Source organism: Mustela lutreola, chromosome 10 (assembly GCF_030435805.1).
Source record: "Mustela lutreola isolate mMusLut2 chromosome 10, mMusLut2.pri, whole genome shotgun sequence".
Classification (NCBI taxonomy): domain Eukaryota; kingdom Metazoa; phylum Chordata; class Mammalia; order Carnivora; family Mustelidae; genus Mustela; species Mustela lutreola.
This window is the reverse complement of record NC_081299.1, coordinates 72,045,185-72,062,914: the sequence shown is the minus strand read 5'-3', so window position 1 is coordinate 72,062,914 and position 17,730 is coordinate 72,045,185. Positions and strand designations below refer to the sequence as shown.

Below are 17,730 nucleotides of genomic sequence, written 5' to 3'. Positions count from 1 at the left end.
ACTGGAAAGTTGAAAAACTTGAAATACTTTGTTTCCAGAAAAAGTAATATCAATTTTTTACCCTGGTCTTATGATTTAGAATGAATAAACTTGAACATGCACTGAAATTTGCAACCTTTTTTCGGATTTTTTATTTCTACATCTTTCAAATATATTTCATCCTTAGTTCTTTCTTCTCGTCTGTGAGCACAGGTGTGTGTTAAAAGAGGCTTCATATTTTTATAATTGATTTATAGGGAGCTTCTCAAAATAATTGCTTTTTAGGACTTTTTAAGTGTGTCCAAGAATTTTTTTAAGCCTTTTTCCTAAGCAGTTTTTGCTTAAAAGGATGTTATATTTTGCCAAGAGTAAAATAAAAGGTCTGTGTTTAGTCATTTAAACAAAACATCACAAGATTCAGTGATTCCAAGTTAACACCATTAGTAGAAACTTATACATAATAATATGTTTTCTTTTTGTTGTTTTTTTGTTGGGAAGAGTACCAGATGATAAAACTATTAATGAAATCCTAAGACCTTACATTGATCCTGAAAAATCTGATCCTGTAATTCGTCAAAGGTATGCTTCAAAAGTCTTGAAATTTTCTGAAATTATTAAAAATGCTGAGGTACTGATTATGTACACATTTATTATGTAGAGCTATGACTTTATTAGAATGTGATATGTCAGTACAGTTTACTTTCTGTGCCATTTCCTTGGTGTTTACTCAAGGCTTTGTCAGTCATGGATGATGTTTTTGGATAGCAATAAAAACAGTACATAATACTTAGTATTTACTGTTTTCCAGATACTCATTGAAGGAGATAATTAATATGTACTAAGTAATTTAATCCTCACAGTAACCCTTTAAGGTAGATTACTACTTATACCCATTTTGCAGGTGGAAACTAAGTCTTAAAGTGGTTAAATGACTTCATATAGCAAGTAAACAGGGAAGCTGGGATTTAAACCCAGATGTTCTGGAATCAGAGTCTGCACTGTTAACTCTCGAATCAGGCTTCTTTAAAGCTGAATCAGAAACTTGGCAAATTAAGAGTTTCTGAATAATTGTTAAAGACCAGGGAGTTCTGTTTCAACCAAGTCTTCGTAAAACTAATTAAGATGCACTCTGCCTCCTGTCCAGAAATATAGCATGGATAAAAATGGTTAACATAGAACAGTAGAAAGATGCAATTATATATCTGGTCTACAGTAGCTCGCTCTCTTTTTTACTATGTGATCAAGGAGTAAGTTACTTAACTTTTGGTCCTTAATTTTTTCATCAGTAAATGAGAATGATAATATTCACTAGATAAGGTTATTTGAAGCTTAAAAAAAAACCAGAATTATAAAGTTTCTGGTACAGGGCCTAGCACACAGTAGGCAACACTCAAAAAGCAAATCTATTATTAGAGTGTGAATTAGTTTTCCTGAGTGGGAACCCATTTAACTTTTTTTTCTCCAGATGGTACCTGCTTAGGATATGAATGCTTGGTTTGGTTCCAGAGTAACCTGGTATTTAACCTTTAGATTGGGTGGATTCTAAAATGTCTGATCCAATTCTAATTAAATCTCATCTTCTACTTCTAATAAAAGGTTGTGCTCAGACTGAACCAAATCCACGCCCCATATCAAGTAGTGTCTTTGGTACACATATAGTGATTGAATTTCTTTTCTTCTTAATACTGATAATCCAACTGTAATCATTGGTCATGTGTTTGGCAATAAGACAAAGTACCTGTCATTAAATTGGATGCATTTTTTAAAAATAAATACCAAGTTTAACTTAATTTACTGAAATAAATATTTTTTAATTTAAGAGAGAAGAAAGGTAATTTTTTAAAAATTCAAATCCTTGGTTAGAAAGTATTTTTAACCTTTTTTTCTGTGTTGGATAGTTGAATTTTAAGTATTATTAGCTACTCTTAATTAAATGTTTGGTCTTCCATAGATATTATCTTGAAATATATTAAAAATCAGTTTTGTTTACTTCAATATGACATTTTTGTTTCAGGTTGAAAGCCTACATTCGCTCTCAAACCGGGGTCCAAATTTTAATGAAGGTTGAATATACACAGCAAAATTTAGTAAGGTAAAACTGCTTCCCTCCCCGTTTCTTTAAATATTTTCGAATTCTGTAATATAATTAAGTAGCTTGATTAGCTTAAGTAGCTGGTTATTTTACTACTATGATTTTCAGATTAAAATTTTAAAATAATCACACTTATAGGATAAATTCAACTGAAAAATTACTCTGGTTAAAATATCTTAAAATAGCATTATGCACAGGGCACCTGGGTGGCTCAGTTGTTAAGCGTCTGCCTTTGGCTCAGGTCATGGTCCTGGGATCCAGCCCCACTGGGCTCGCTGCTCAGCAGGAAGCCTGCTTCTCCCTTACCCATTCCCCCTGCTTGCACTCCCTCTCGCTGTCTTTCTGTCAAATAAATAAATAAAGTCTTTTTTTTTTTTTAAAGATTTTATTTATTTATTTGACAGACAGTAGGCAGAGAGACAGGCAGAGAGAGAGGAAGGAAAGCAGGCTCCCTGCTGAGCAGAGAGCCCGATGTGGGGCCTCAATCCCAGAACCCTGGGATCATGAGCTGAAGGCAGAGGCTTTAAGCCACTGAGCCACCCAGCCCCCCCCCCCCCCCGCTTTTTTTAAATAGCATTATGTACAAGTAAAAGATCCTAAAACCCATTTTAACTTACTTCAAGAAATATTCTCTACAACAGAGTTCATGTTGTTGCCTTTGGAAATACAAAACTTCACATGATCAGCTGAGCATAGCGTACTTTGCATTCTCTGCTGAGAAATGTAAAGAGAGCTGGGATCTAACAAACTCTATTACTTGAGAAACTTCTTAACTTGACTGGGCTGTTCCTGCATTAATGCTGTGGTGAAATAGACTACACCAAAGATCTCTGGGAGTCTCTGCAAAGTCTTCTTAAGTGCCAGGGACATTGTCATTGTACTGACTTACAAAACACTGATCTTTTATGACCTTTGAGGCTCTTTCATTGTTCATTTAACAAAACTACTAGAATCAGTTCAGGCTGTATCTGGTCAGTCTCACCTATGACTTGATTTGTTAGTTTAGAGGTTTTAGAGTCCAAGCTGTGAAAGCAAAACTGGGATTTCTCCAGTTATGTTAACTTGAGTAAATTTTACGATCTCGCTTACCTTAGTTTCCTCACCTTTAAAATGGGGATGATAATTATTATAAGATTGTCCTGAGGAGGGTTGCCTGGGTTGCCTCTGCCTTTAGCTCAGGTCATGATCTCGGGGTCCTGGAATCGATCACCGCATCAGGTTCTCTGCTCATTGGGGAGCCTGCTTCCCCCTCTCTCTCTGCCTGCTTCTCTGCCTACTTGTGATCTCTCTCTCTGTGTCAAATAAATAAATAAAATCTTAAAAAAAAAAGATTGTCATGAGGAGCCTGGGTGCTCAGTTGATTAGCGTCTGCCTTTGGCTCAGGTCATGATCCCAGGGTCCTAGGAGGGAGCCCCTAGTCCTACTCCTTTCTCAGCCGGGAGCCTGCTTCTCCTTCTCCCTCTGCCATTCCCCCTGCTTGTGCACTCCTTCGTTCCCTCTCTTTCTCTCTCAGATAAATAAAGGCTTAAAAAAAAAAAAAGATTGTCATGAGAGATTAAGGTATTTCATTCAGCACATGGTAAGTGCATGCTTTTATTACTACTACTACAGATAAATGGATTCTTACAAAATGTTTACACATGAGATAAGACCTGTAGTTAAGAACAGATTTAAACACCAAGTCTTAACCAACTTTTACCAATATATCTCAGACACTCTCAACTTCATATCATTGATCATGGTTCAGTGATTAAAAAAAAGTTCAAGTTTTCTATCACATATTTTTTCCCTAGACTTGTTAATTCAGTATATTTATTTACAATTCATGCTTTAACTCTACTCCTTCCCCCAAAATATTTTGGGTCTCAAGTGAGGGGTGGAAAATTTTGTGGGTTCTGCAAAGATAGTTTATCCACTTATAATATCCATGTTAACCAAAATCAGTATTTCTGAATTGGCAATCAAAGATTTATGTAATTAGTGAGAAATACTGATGTAAAAGGTGCATTTTTTCAGTTTTGCCTAGCAAAAATCTTAAAATAAATTTCATACAATTCATGTTTAAACAAAACAATTTGCATCATTCCCTTGGAATTTACCTCCTATCAATCATTAAATAAGTTTTCCTTCTTTTATTATCTGTTACCTCATTCAAATTCAGTTCCTTTCTTAACATTTGCTATATTTTATTTAGTTAATTCTTGTAAATGTTACTCGCATTTATGTCATACGCTCTTGATGAGTATATTGTGGCTTCAGTCTCATAAGCCTGTTAAGAGAACACCTGTGAGTTTTTATGAAAAATGAAATCACTTTCGGATAGTTGTCTCATCTCATCTTCTCCCAAGTCTTCTCCTGACAGCCTGCTGATGTGTCCAACCTTCTAACACTTTTGCACCACTCTGAGTGTTTGCCAGCTCCTTGTCCTAGACTGCCAGGGTGGGGGATAATAGGTAAATGGCTCCGGAATGGTTGGAAGGGAGACAGTAAAAGTGCTACCCATGCAGCTGATTAGCTTCATCATTTCCTTTGTTGTATATAATTACAGATAGCAGACATTGGCTACTATTTTAATGCTGCATGAATGCAGTGGTTTTCTTAATTAATAAGTATGTGTTTGAAATATATTGCTTTTTTATTATTAACATACATATATTATTTGTTTCAGGAGTATAGGTCTGTGATTCATCAGTCTTACACACTTCATAGCACTCACCATAGGACATGCCCTCCCTAAGGTCCATGCTTTTCTGGACTTAATAAAAATATTTTGATGAGGTTGGGCATCATCTTGACTACGGTCACCCTGTTTTCCTAATCTGGTAGGCAAATAATTAAATTTCTTTACCAAAACTAAGGAAAACAGCCCATTATCATTTTGGTACAACTGGTAATAACAAGAGGTTTGGTTTTTTTTTTTTCTTTTTTCCTTTTTCGTTTTGTTTTAGTTAATTACAGTTTTTTTGTTTTTTTTTTTTTAATTTTCTTTCTTTGTTGTTACCGTTTTTATTTCCTCCATTGCCAGAAAGAGAAAGTTTGCTATATCTTCATTTTAAGTCAAGGCAAACTGGGGCTTGGCCAGGGAAGAAATCTGCTACTCACTGAGACAGTTAAACTTGACTCTTTGACATGGTATCCTCTTTTTCCAAAGTTCAAGGAAACCAAAACTATACATGTTAAAAGGTGGATGCTTAGTATTTTAAAGTTTATAATACAGGACAGGCTGTTTGGGCTCAGAATGTGTGCTATAAATGCTTGAAGAGGCAGAGAGGTTAGAGATTTTGAGATGGAGATTTCAGCATTTCCTCGCAGACAAGGGTTTTCCAGGAGAGTGGCTGGCAGAAATGTCTACAGCATGATCCAGAGGGAAGCAGTTGGGAAAATCATTTCATGCAACTGCATTAGAAATTAGGATACAGAGAGACCAGAGCACAGGAAGATACCAGTCAGATCGGAAAGGTTTCTTTTAACAGAGAGTGTAAACCTGAACCTGAAACCAGGTCAAAAAGTGCACTGAATTGAAGGTCCAGTGACCTAATTGTAGGCATTCAGTTTCTCTGTGCTTCGTTTTCCATTAAGATCCTTTATTTTCTCTTTTATACCTTCTTTAGGAACCCAAAAGGGACCTAACCTTAATCCCCAACGGGAAAGGCATGATAGATTAATAAAGCAAAAGGTGATGTTGTTCAAGCAATACCTAGAATAGGCTGTTCTGATACTAAACCTGAGCCAATCTGAATAACATGAAAAGTATTTTGACTTTCTCTTACCTATATCAAAAACTTGTTATCCAAATTTCCCCATTTGAGTTGTTTATTTGAACTCAGTAGTCTATTGGAAGTCATTAGGAAGAAGGCAAAGAAAATCCAGTGAAGGAGTTTTTATTCTAAGTTGGGATAAGGTGCATCATTTATTTTTGAATTGTTAAGTCCACTTCATGATGCCGTGATCCTAATTGCTATAAAACTTCCTGTTTTCAAGTATTTTTTAATCATTGAATAATGAAATTAGATACCTGAGAATCCTTTTAAAAATAGATTTTCATTTGATTTTTTTAAATGATTTTTAAATGATTTTTTTTAATTAAAGATTTTTAAATCACAGTGTTTTTCAGATAATGCATTCATAGATGGGATAAGAATGAGCACTTATATTTGATTGTAACTTGATTACATGTATCATTAAACATTCAGAGAACATAAAAGTAATATTATTATAGGTTTTAAAATGTTAGGCTTGTAATATAAGATGAGCATGCTAAAATGGAAGGATTTTATTATTTCCTAAAATGTACTTACAAGGCAGAAACATGTAGTTTCCTTGTGGCTGTTGATTTTAAATGTATCCTACGATTTACAGCATTCTAATGACTCCGGAGTAAAGTCTTTTTACCAAATATTTAATGTTGCCAGTTTCCACTGGTTGTGTTTTCCATTCTTGGAGGGTTTATGACAGTTGTCTCATGATGTACCTGATCCGCTAGAGCAGTCTTAAATGTTTCCCACTTTTTAGCTTTGCCATACATGACTTTTATTTTTAGACTTAGGGGATTATAGAGTGCATGCCTAACCCTAAGGTATTTGCTGCTGATCTGTTTGGGAGTTTTCTTTCCAGAATACACTGGCTTTGAATTTGCTTTTTTCTTATAAAAGCTAATATGGCTTCGTAAATAAATTCATGTATTCATTCACTTGCAAACAGTGATACGCACTTTGATTCAGGTTATCATTCTAGACATTAGGGTAATGGCAGTAAGGAGAACCATTCCTGCCTCTGTAGAGCTTACATTCTCAGTGGAGGAGAATTCATGAGAGGTGCTTTCGTTTGCAGGCCACCCTTTATCTTTTGCCACAGCATTTCTTAACCAGCTCTCTCTTCTCAGATAGTAAATGAGTGGTTTTGAAACAGAAAAACCTATGTTGGTAATGCCAGGTCCTATAAGAGATAGTCATTGTGTTGCTGCTCCCTTAAGTTGTTACTGACAGAAGAATTTAGAATACTCCAAAGTTTGATACTGTTCATTCAGTTGTAATTTTCAAAATCTGTTTTCTGTATTTTAATGGAACCATTTATTTCCCATAAAGAAGTTGAGATACATTTTCTTGTCATGTTTACTTTGCTGCTTTGATGTTTATGTAAGTTCTTTTTTATTTTTATTTTTTTAAAGATTTATTTGAGAGAAAGAATGGGAGAGAGGGACAGAGGGAGAGAGAATTCCAAACAGACTTCACTCTGAGTGCAGAGTCCAGAGTGGAGCTTGATCTCATAACCCCAAGATCCAAGACCTGAGCCGAAACCAAGAGTTGGTCACTTAACTGACTGCATCACGCAGGTGCCCTGTAAGGGCATAGTTTTGATATAGATATGGGTTAAACTATTATGGGATAGTTCTTTCCAAATTTACTCAAAAACCATTAATTAAGCACTTTTATCTTTGTGGCATATAAATAAAAACTGGGGTTTATTCAAGAATGAATGGGGTATAGTTCTCCTATACAGACCTGAAGCAGTAGTGACTGAGGTTCCTGGCATGGATTTGTTTTTTGAGAGATGCTGGTGAGCCTGGAGAGTCTTCGGGCACATTTGAGGTTTAAGTAGAAGAGGCATCGTTTTCTGGAACATTATTTTTAAAAGCAATGGCCTTTTTATACTACTCATTTGTTAATAGGATCCCTTCAGAGTGAGATGATATCATATTCTAGTAAAAAATACTAATACTATTATTTCGGAATAGAAGTAGACCTAATTTTACTTTGAGAGGTTCCAGACTAGACTTTGTAGACCAAAAGCCTCACCATTGTAAATACTAAGCTTATTAGATCACTGCTTCTCAAACCTAGCCCACATTATGAGATGTTCCAAAATAACCTTTTTGTCTTTATGCAAAAGCCTACATCAAAGTAGATTTTCTGTAAAGTCAAAATAATGTTATAAATTTGGTACAAACCTTGGAAAGTTACTAAGCCTGTTTCCCCACCTGAAAGTGGAGATCAAAACAGAAGCAATAGTGCCTTGTTGTGAAGAATACTTTGTGATGTTAGCTGCTAGTACAATGCTTGGGACATAGCAAATCGCTCTTAGTAAATACGTATTACTCATGTATTAAGAGTTGTGATAGGGGCACCTGGGTAGCTCAGTTTTTTTAAGCGTCTGCCTTTGGCTCAGGTCATGATCTTAGGGTCCTGGGATCCAGCCCCATTTTGGGCTCTCTGCTCATTAGGGAGCTGCTTGTGCTCACTCTCTCTTTCTCAAATAAATAAAATCTTACTTAAAAAATTATTAAAAATAAGAGTTGCAATATTCAGACATCTTGCAGAATTGACTCAATATAAGGGTTTTTATTATTGTTTTAATCCTGAAGATTACTTCCTTACGAAAAGGAGGAAATCGGTTTCAAACAAAAAATTCTGTGTAGTCAGCAGTGGACTATATTATGCATTACTTTTTTAAAAATAACAACTTGTTTCAGCCATTTTGTCTTTCTTATACTTGTGAGAAGTACCCTAAGTTCAATATTAGCTATACTCTCAACATGTTTGCCATTAACCACATGGGGGCAGATACCCAATCATGTTTGTTTCAATTTCTTTTGATATAAATTGGATATTGGGAGAATATGAGGTTTGAGGAGTTTGTGTATTTACGGTGTTATCAAGTATTATTTCTGTACAGTGTCTCTCAGATGTATTTTCAACCTTTTTCCCAAACTCCAAATCCTGGTTTATAGCTGTCTTATTAACACATCTCATTAGATCTTAAACCATTTAGAGCTTATCACACCACATCTGTTTTTTCCTGGTGTGTGTGTGTTTTATTTTAAATATAGAATAAATGGGTTGATTATGTTCCTGGCATCTAGTAAGCAGTCAGCAAATATTGATACTTATTCCTTGTTATTAGCACTGTCATTCTTGTAGTGAGACGTAAGACCTTAGAGCCATGTTTCACTTTTCCCTTACTATTCTGGCTTACATGGTTGCTTCCCTCTCCATTTTTCTGAGTAGGCTATTGTTTATCAGTATTTGCAGTGGAGCCTGTCCCTTCTCACCAACTGCATGTGATTTCCTTATCATTTGTGCCATAAAAAATATGTTGTACTTCTCATAGTTTCCTGCAATCTTGTCTTATTTTTCCTCCCAATAAGATTTATGCTATTCGATAATAAACTCCCTTTTGAAAAACAGTGACTATATTAGGCATCTTCATTGTTACATTTCCTGTAGTACTTGTTACATTTCCTGTAGTACTAAGCCAGTGACTTCCCCATAGTAGGAATTTCTTAACGAATAGTATACTGATTCACTTAAATGTATATATACTTGCTATTTGCTAGATGTTGATACCACTTTAATACCCAAAAGCAGGATTGGGACAACTTTTTCTACAATGGCCAGAGAGTAAATGTCTTTGGAATGGTGGGCCATATAGTCAAAATTGTCAGCTCTGCTATTATAGCGCATATGCAAGTATAGATAATACATAAATGAATGGGTATGACTTACGACATTCCAGTACAACTTTATTTACAAAACGGACAGACAGTGGGTTGAATTTGGCCTGCTGATTGTAGTTTGCCAATCTCTGCTCTAAAGGATTTTTTTTTAAGTAGGCTCTACACCCAGCATGGGGTTGAACTCACAACCCTGAGATCAAGACCTGAGGAGAAATCAAGAATTGAATGCTTAACCAGCTGAGACACCCAGGCACCCCTAAAGCATTTTTTAATTGGTTATTTGACTATATCATTTAATCAGTGAAGGGCTTCAATTCTCAATATGGAAAATGAGAGAGAAAAAAAGAAAAAGATTACAACAACTGCCCAGTATAATTTAAAGTTACTTCAGAAAAAGCAGTTCCTGCTCAAAGACGGGCTTTCTAATAAATTAACATGACCTAAAGTATCAGTGAGCCCCTTGCATGTGTCAGCTCAGTGTTAAGCCCTACACAGGCATCTAAAAGACCAGCCCTCAAGGAGCTCACAGTCTAGGAGAGAAGGCAAATATATGATAAATGCCACAATAGCTATGTATTTTATATTTAAGGCATAATAAGTGCCCAAGGGAAGGCATGGGCATTTCGCATAGATCTTCCAGACTTGGAAGATGGACGTGCACACCAGTTGCCTTCACTCTGCTTGCAAAGTTTGGCATATAAAGTCAAGTGTTTGGACTTTAAACCCAAGCCAAATTAAAATATTATTTAATAGGCTTTGACTTAATGAGCAACACAGAAGATTATTACTCTTCTTGGGGATACTACCATGTTATAGTTGCACAGATTTTATTAGCTGTTTCTTACTGTTCTGGTTGCAGTTAATAATTTTTGGAAAACTTTCTTGGGGTGGGGGATCAGCCAGCAAAAGTATGAGCTCCTTCTCTTGGATGATTTTATTTCCATGCTGAGAGGATGGTTTTTATTTTTTTTTTAATTTTTTTTAAAAGATTTTATTTATTTATTTGACAGAGTGTGATCACAGGTAGGCAGAGAGGCAGGCAGAGAGAGAGAGAGGAGGAAGCAGGCTCCCTGCTGAGCAGAGAGCCCGATGCAGAACTCGATCCCAGGACCCTGAGATCATGACCTGAGCCGAAGGCAGCGGCTTAACCCACTGAGCCACCCAGGTGCCTGAGAGGATGTTTTTTAAATAAAAACTAAGGTTACTTTACTTTCTTTGGATCTGTAGCATGAAATATTTTAAAAATCATTTACAGTGAAATTAAAGAAGATGCTTTTTCCTATGTTGTTTTAAAGAAATTGATTTTGTCTATGAAAAGGCCTCAAGTGAGACCCACCTGACCTCCTTTTGGTTTTCACTAACACTCCCATCCCCTGCCCAGCAAGCAAAGACCTTTTCTACCTTAGAGCAGAGCTGACCTCCAGTTCATATAACTTGTTCAGATTCTGATTTCCCTGACTCTCGGCTCTACCTGCAAGATACTACCGCCCAGCCTCAGTTAATTCTAAGAGCCTGGTCTCTCGCCTGCCTTTCCACATAGCCCTGCCATATCCCTCCTTGCTTTTTACCTAACCCATACCCCACTGGCCAATTATTCCTCCTGACCATAAACATCTCCACAACTGAACATTTAACCTGTATTCTTTTCTCACAAAGTGCTTCTCAGATTTCAGTGTCCATCATAATCATTTAGGACGGTTGTTGGAAATACAGATTTCCAGCCTACCCTTTGAGAGGCTCTATTTTATCATTTTCACATAGGACCCAGAAAAGTGCATTTTTTACAGTCTCTGCTTTCTAAGTTATCCGTGTGATCAAACTTGGAGAAACACTGGCCGGGGTGCTAAACTCCTTGAGGACATTTGATTCCCATACAGTGTCTGACATGTTTTCTGTATAAGTATTTGGCAGATGTTTATACAGTTGAATTTTTGAAGATGTGAAAAGAAATATGTAGTTTGATATTAAGGTGGATTTTTTTAAATCAGATTTTTACGTCTTTAAAGATATTAATCTGTAAGCTTTACCTAATTCAATTGGAACTATAAAATTATCTTATTTCAGGCTTACAGAAAATAATTGAAAAACATATTTTGAAGATATTCTAAGTAAGAAATTTATAGTATACACTCTGCAGCCATCAAAAGAAATGAAATCTTGCCATTTGCGATGACGTGGATGGAATTAGAGGGTATTGTGCTGAGCAAAATAAATCAATCAGAGAAAGAAAACTATCATATGATCTCCCTGATACAATGAAGTGGAGATGCAACGTGGGGGGTTTGGGAGGCAGGAAAAGAATAAATGGAACAAGATGGGATCAGGAGGGAAACAAACCATAAGAGACTTTTTTTTTTTAAAGATTGTATTTATTTGTCAGAGAGAGAGAGAAAGTGAGCGCACACGCACAAGCAGGCAGAGGCAGAGAGAGAAGCAGGCTCCCTACTGAGGAAGGACCCCGATGCGGGACTCGATCCCAGGACCCTGGGATCATATCCTGAGCTGAAGGTGGCAGCTTAACTGACTGAGCCACCCAGGTGTCCCACCATAAGAGACTCTTAATCTCTCAGAAGAAACTGAGGATTGCTGGGGGGAAGGGGATCAGGAGAGGGTGGTAGGGTTATGGACATTGTGGGGGGGTGTGTGCTGTGGTAAGTGCTGTGAAGTGTGTAAACCTGGCGATTCACAGACCTGTACCTGGGGCTAAAAATGCATTATATGTTTATTAAAAAATTTAAAAATTAAAAAAAATCAGATTGCCCCACTGCATTAAAAAAAGAAGAAAGAAAGAAATTTTTAGTATGCAGTTAAAAGTTAGGATTTTTTAAAAACTTCCTGCCATTAGAAAAGAGGGTGTTGGAAGTTAACATTATTTTGAGAATATTGGTACAGAATAAAATATATTATCAGAGAACATTAAGGGGATTCCAGAATGTCTAAGGATAGTGTTAATTACTTTCAGATGTCTTGCCTTAAGAAAATTGCAGACTCCGTTGTTGCCTTTTAGTTAGATCCCTTGAAAGTAAATGTGCTAAAGGAAGGGTTAGTAAAGACAGCAGTATGCTCTCTAGGTGGGATTACTTAATTTCCTTATTTTCTTTTTGGAAATTGATTCTATAAATGAGTACTTACAATAGTAAGCAAACTTGTAAGTAATAGAAGATGCCATCATCCAAAATTGCCCATCTATAAAATAATTTCCAGTAAAAATATTACTTAAAATGTAGTATGCTTGAGTTTTAATCAATTTTACACTAATAATTATTAAAATTATTCAATTCAGAAGTATTTTTAACATTTAAAGTATTAAGGTCATAGGTAATAAAATTAAATTTGTAGTTTACATACACATTTTTGTTACAGAAAAGTATAAATGGGTAATCAGTTAAAAGATTTTCAAACATAAATACATTATTCAGGGTAAAATTTCTTTGTGGAGAATTAGCGTGGAAATACAAGTTCAAGAAGAGGGAACCATATAAGCTTTCTAACTATTAAGGAAGAGCTTGGGGGGAAAAAAGAGAAGAGCGTGTTCATCTTTTTTTTTTTTTTTAAAATTTTATTTTATTTTTTCCAGTGTTCCAAAATTCTTTGTTTATGCACCACATCCAGTGCTCTATGCAATACATGCCCTCCATAATACCCACCACCAGGCTCACCCAACCGGCCACACTCCTCCCCTCCAAAACCCTCAGCTTGTTTCTCAGAGTCCACAGTCTCTCGTGGTTTGTCTCCCCCTCCGATTTCCCCCAACTCACTTCTCCTCTGCATCTCCCCATATCCTCCGCATTATTCCTTATGCCACAAGTAAGTGAAACCATATGATAATTGACTCTCTCTGCTTGACTTATTTCACTCAGTGACTTATTCACTCTTCCAGTCCCACCCATGTTGATGCAAAAGTTGGGTATTCATCCTTTCTGATGGAGACAATACTCCATTGTATATATGGACCATATCTTCTTTATCCATTCATCCGTTGAAGGGCGTATTGGTTCTTTCCACAGTTTGGTGACTGTGGCCATTGCTGCTGTGAACACAGGTACAGATGGCCCTTCTTTTCACTACATCTGTATCTTTGGGGTAAATACCCAGTAGTGCAATTGCAGGGTCATAGAGTAGCTCTATTTTTAATTTTTTGAGGAATCTCCACACTTATCCAAAGTGGCTGTACCAACTTGCAATCCCCCCATCAGTGTAAGAGGGTTCCCCTTTCTCCACATCCTCTCCAACATTTGTTGTTTACTGTCTTGTTGATTTTGGCCATTCTAACTGGTATAAGGTGGTATCTCAATGTGGTTTTGATTCGAATCTCCTGATGGCTTATGATGATGAACATTTTTTCATGTGTCTGTTAGCCATTTGTATGTCTTCTTTGGAGAAGTGTCTGTTCATGTCTTCTGTCCATTTTTTGACGTGACTATCTGTTTTGTGTGTGTTGAGTTTGAGGAGTTCTTTATAGATCTCGGGTATCGGCCCTTTGTAGTGTCATTTGCGAATATTTTCTCCCATTCCCTGGGTTGCCCCTTTGTTTTGTTGACTGTTTCCTTTGCTCTGCAGAAGCTTTTGATCTTGATGAAGCCCCAGAAGTTTATTTTTGCTTTTGTTTCCTTTGCCTTTGGAGACATGTCTTGAAGTTGCTGTAGCCGATGTCAAGGAGATTACTGCCTATGTTCTCCTCTAGGATTTTGATAGGCTCCTGGCTCTCATTGAGGTCTTTTATCCATTTCGAGTTTATCTTTGTGTATGGTGTAAGAGAATGGTCGAGTTTCATTCTTCTATACATAGCTGTCCAATTTTCCCATCTGTCTTTTAAATGGATGATATGGTATCGAATTACTATGGTATTTAGATTTGAGTAAATTTAAGAGTGAGTTAACATTTTCATTTTAAATCATTAGTATTTACACTCCACAATAAATTGTGTTCTTTTCATCTATTTAAATTTGTGAGTAACGTTTTTAAATGAAATTTTATATAACCTAGTTTAAAATATACAAAAGTGGGGCACCTGGGTGGCCCAGTCTAGTAAGCGTCTGACTTTGGTTTTATCTCAGGTCATGATCTCAGGGTTGTGAGATCAAGGCCCATGATGGGCTCCATGCCCAGTGCAGTGTCTGCTTGAGATTCTTTTCCTCTCCCTCCCCTTCCTCCTCTCCTCCTGCCTTCACTGGCATGTGCACTCTCTCTCTCTCAAATAAATAAATAAAATCTTTAAAATATATATATGCAAAAGTATCATTGTTTTCCAAAACTATTTTAAGTTATACATAACCAAAAAAGTATGAAGATCCTGAATAAGTTTTCACAAACACACCAAAAAATGTTTGCTGCAAGGGTGAATTAAGATCAAGGTTAAATCGAGAGGCAAATGGTATCTTTATGCAACATAATAAATATTAATAACAATCTCATATTGAGTGCCTCCACTGTTTTTTAGGTGCATTAGGTGCATTTTTTAGATCCATTATGATTATGTTACATTATACAGGCGTTATAAGTTTTACACATTGTAAGTGATAGAGAGCCCTACCTGTAGGTTCGTAACCACCACATGGTGGTACCTAGATCCAAACCTAAGCCTGCCTGTCTCCCAGTACACTGGTATGTGTTCTCAAATGGACATAATGCATGTTCTTTGATTATGTGAAACCCAACCCCAGTTCTTAGTTATCTCTTTTTGGGATTGTTGATTGTTTTTCAGAGAGCCACGGTCAAGATGAGTACGTGCTCAAAATGCTGTTAAACTATGGCCATATTTTGGATCTAGACCTTAGAACAAAGGAAGCAAGAGAACAGTTGAAGACTAGAAAATGTAGAATCAATCTGAAGAGTGTCCATACATATAAAGGAAATACGTAGAGTGAGGTACCAAATATTTTTATCAGAGAGGGACATATCCAGTGGGTTTTATGCATGGCATTCTGCTTACAGCAGTTTTATGATAAGAACTATAAATTTAGCTGCAGAGAAGCTGAAGCTCAGCCAGTTGGCAGAGCTGGGTTAGTAGGTACTAGTTATCTAGGTACTTCATTTCCTAACTCTACCTACCTCCCCTTTTTTTAGCACAGCCTGAAAGAATATGTGCAGGTTGGTAAGGAACAAGAGAATATATTTTGAATGTCTGCTTAGCTTTAGAATTTCTATCATGACAATTGTCCCAATGAAATTTGTTAATTATTTCTTTGACTAGTACCATCAGTAAACTGTGGGATTTATTTCTCTGAACTTGTTACCTAGTAGACCACCTCTATGTGGTAGATGCTAAATAAATATTTGAGGAATTAATCAATGAATAAGTGTTTACATTTCCACATGCATTAAGTGTAATGAAGTATGTACTATATCTCCACAAGATAGGAAGGTTAAGATCTGAGAATTGACCTACCCAGAAGAAACCAATTTACAGTTACAAAGTCAGGTTTTGGACTTAGGTCTGTCTATAAGATCATGCTTTTTCTACTAACTAATCTTGTCATAGATCATGAACATAATTCCTTTCTAGTATGTCATTTCCCTGCTAGAGATACTTTATTATAAAAAAAATCTTCAGAGTATAGAATCTTACTACTGATACTAGTTGGACAACTTCTGCTTTAGAAACATTTCATCTGTTAAATTCTCTTATGTAATCTTTATAAGCTAGCTGTTGAATAGATAACTTTTCCATCATTATACCAATGAAGAAAGTGGAATAACAAATGTTGAGGAGTCACAGAGGACCTTAAAGTCTAAGGATCTTAAGATTGGAGCCCAAGTCTCTGGATTTAAAAGTAGTTAAGCTTCAAGTAAGGATCAGGAAAGACTGAACAAATGGCATCTAGAACAAGTAAGAGCTTTGTAAGTCCCTCTTTAATGTTTTAAAATAAGTAATTGGCCACTATTTTACCCCATTCCATAGCTTTCATACGATGGATAGACTAGAATCATTTGTTGCCGCAGTATGAACTGTTGAGCCTTCTGAAAGAGGAGATGTGTGTCTGCACTACCCAGCTCGTGACTAGTGCCCCATATCAAACACTTATAGTCCTCATTTACATAGATATATTGAAGTCCCAAAACAAAGTGCAGCAAATTACTAATTCAACCTCTGTTGGCTTTTTTTTTTTTTTTTTTTTTTTTTTTTAAATATGAAAACTAAAGGGCCGCTGGATGGCTCAGAGGGTTAAAGCCTCTGCCTTCAGCTCAGGTCATGATCCCAGGGTCCTGGGATCAAGCCCCACATCAGGCTCTCTCCTTGGTGGGAGGCTGCTTCCTCCTCTCTCTCTCTGCCTGCCTCTCTGCCTACTTGTGATCTCTCTCTGTTGAAAAAATAAATAAAATATTTTTAAAAAACGTAGGAAAACTAAGAGAAATTAGGTAAAAAAATTCAACTTTGGCAAGATCCATTTCTATATGACCTGGACTGTATGAATTGCAGAAGTTGTGACATAGGAGTATTATTTGGAGAAATTTTAAGTAAAACCTTTTTCTTTTAAACAGAAGAATTAAAACTCTCTGACCCCTGTACTTAGTTTTAATTTATGTATCTTCTCCTATTCTGGGTCTTTTTAACAATCTGGTTTCTTTCTTCCTTTTCATTTGGATTTTGAAAACCAATTTGTTTCCTTAATCCGTACACTTTCTGCCCTATTAAAATAAGTTTATTACTTTAAAGTTTGTATTATTATTATTTTTAAAAGATTTTATTTATTTATTTGACAGATCACAAGTAGGCATAGAGGCAGGCAGAGAGAGAGGGGGAAGCAGCGGGGAAGCCCCGATGTGGGGCTCGATTCCAGGACCCTGGGATCATGACCTGAGCCGAGGGCAGAGGCTTTAACTCACTGAGCCACCTAGGCGCCCCCAAAGTTTGTATTATTTTCAAGGAATTTGATAAATGTGGATCTAAAAGAGTTTGCAGTTGATTCAAAAACCATAATTCACTGGTATGGCCTGGAGGAGCCATACCTTAAAAACAGTTAACTATCAAATAACTGATTTATATTAAGGTTAATTTAGAGCTCCTGGCTAGCTCAGTCAGTAGAACATGTGACTCTTGATCTTGGGTTTGTGAGTTCAACTCCTGTGCTGGGCATAGAGCTTGCTTATATACATACACACATACATATGGATAGAAAGATTTTAATTTTTTTAATAGCCAAAGATTCAACCTTGTACATTTGGAATCAGTTAGTTGCACTTTTAACTCAGAAATCTAGATTGA

The 17,730-nt window shown here is 36.3% G+C and overlaps 1 protein-coding gene across 2 annotated transcripts in view; it reads left to right on the top strand.

Moving 5' to 3' along the window:
• Positions 1-17,730, top strand: part of ZNHIT6 (zinc finger HIT-type containing 6) — a 60,155-nt gene that overhangs the window by 32,706 nt on the left and 9,719 nt on the right. The window contains exons 7-9 of one of the 2 annotated variants that reach the window (XR_009345237.1): positions 478-558; positions 1,994-2,071; positions 15,229-15,392. Coding sequence is in view for 1 of the 2 variants with exons in the window: in XM_059136851.1 (XP_058992834.1) it covers positions 478-558; positions 1,994-2,071 (159 nt within the window). In the remaining variant the exon portion in view is untranslated. The remainder of the gene's footprint in view (positions 1-477; positions 559-1,993; positions 2,072-15,228; positions 15,393-17,730) is intronic. The other variant, XM_059136851.1, reaches the window with a different exon arrangement.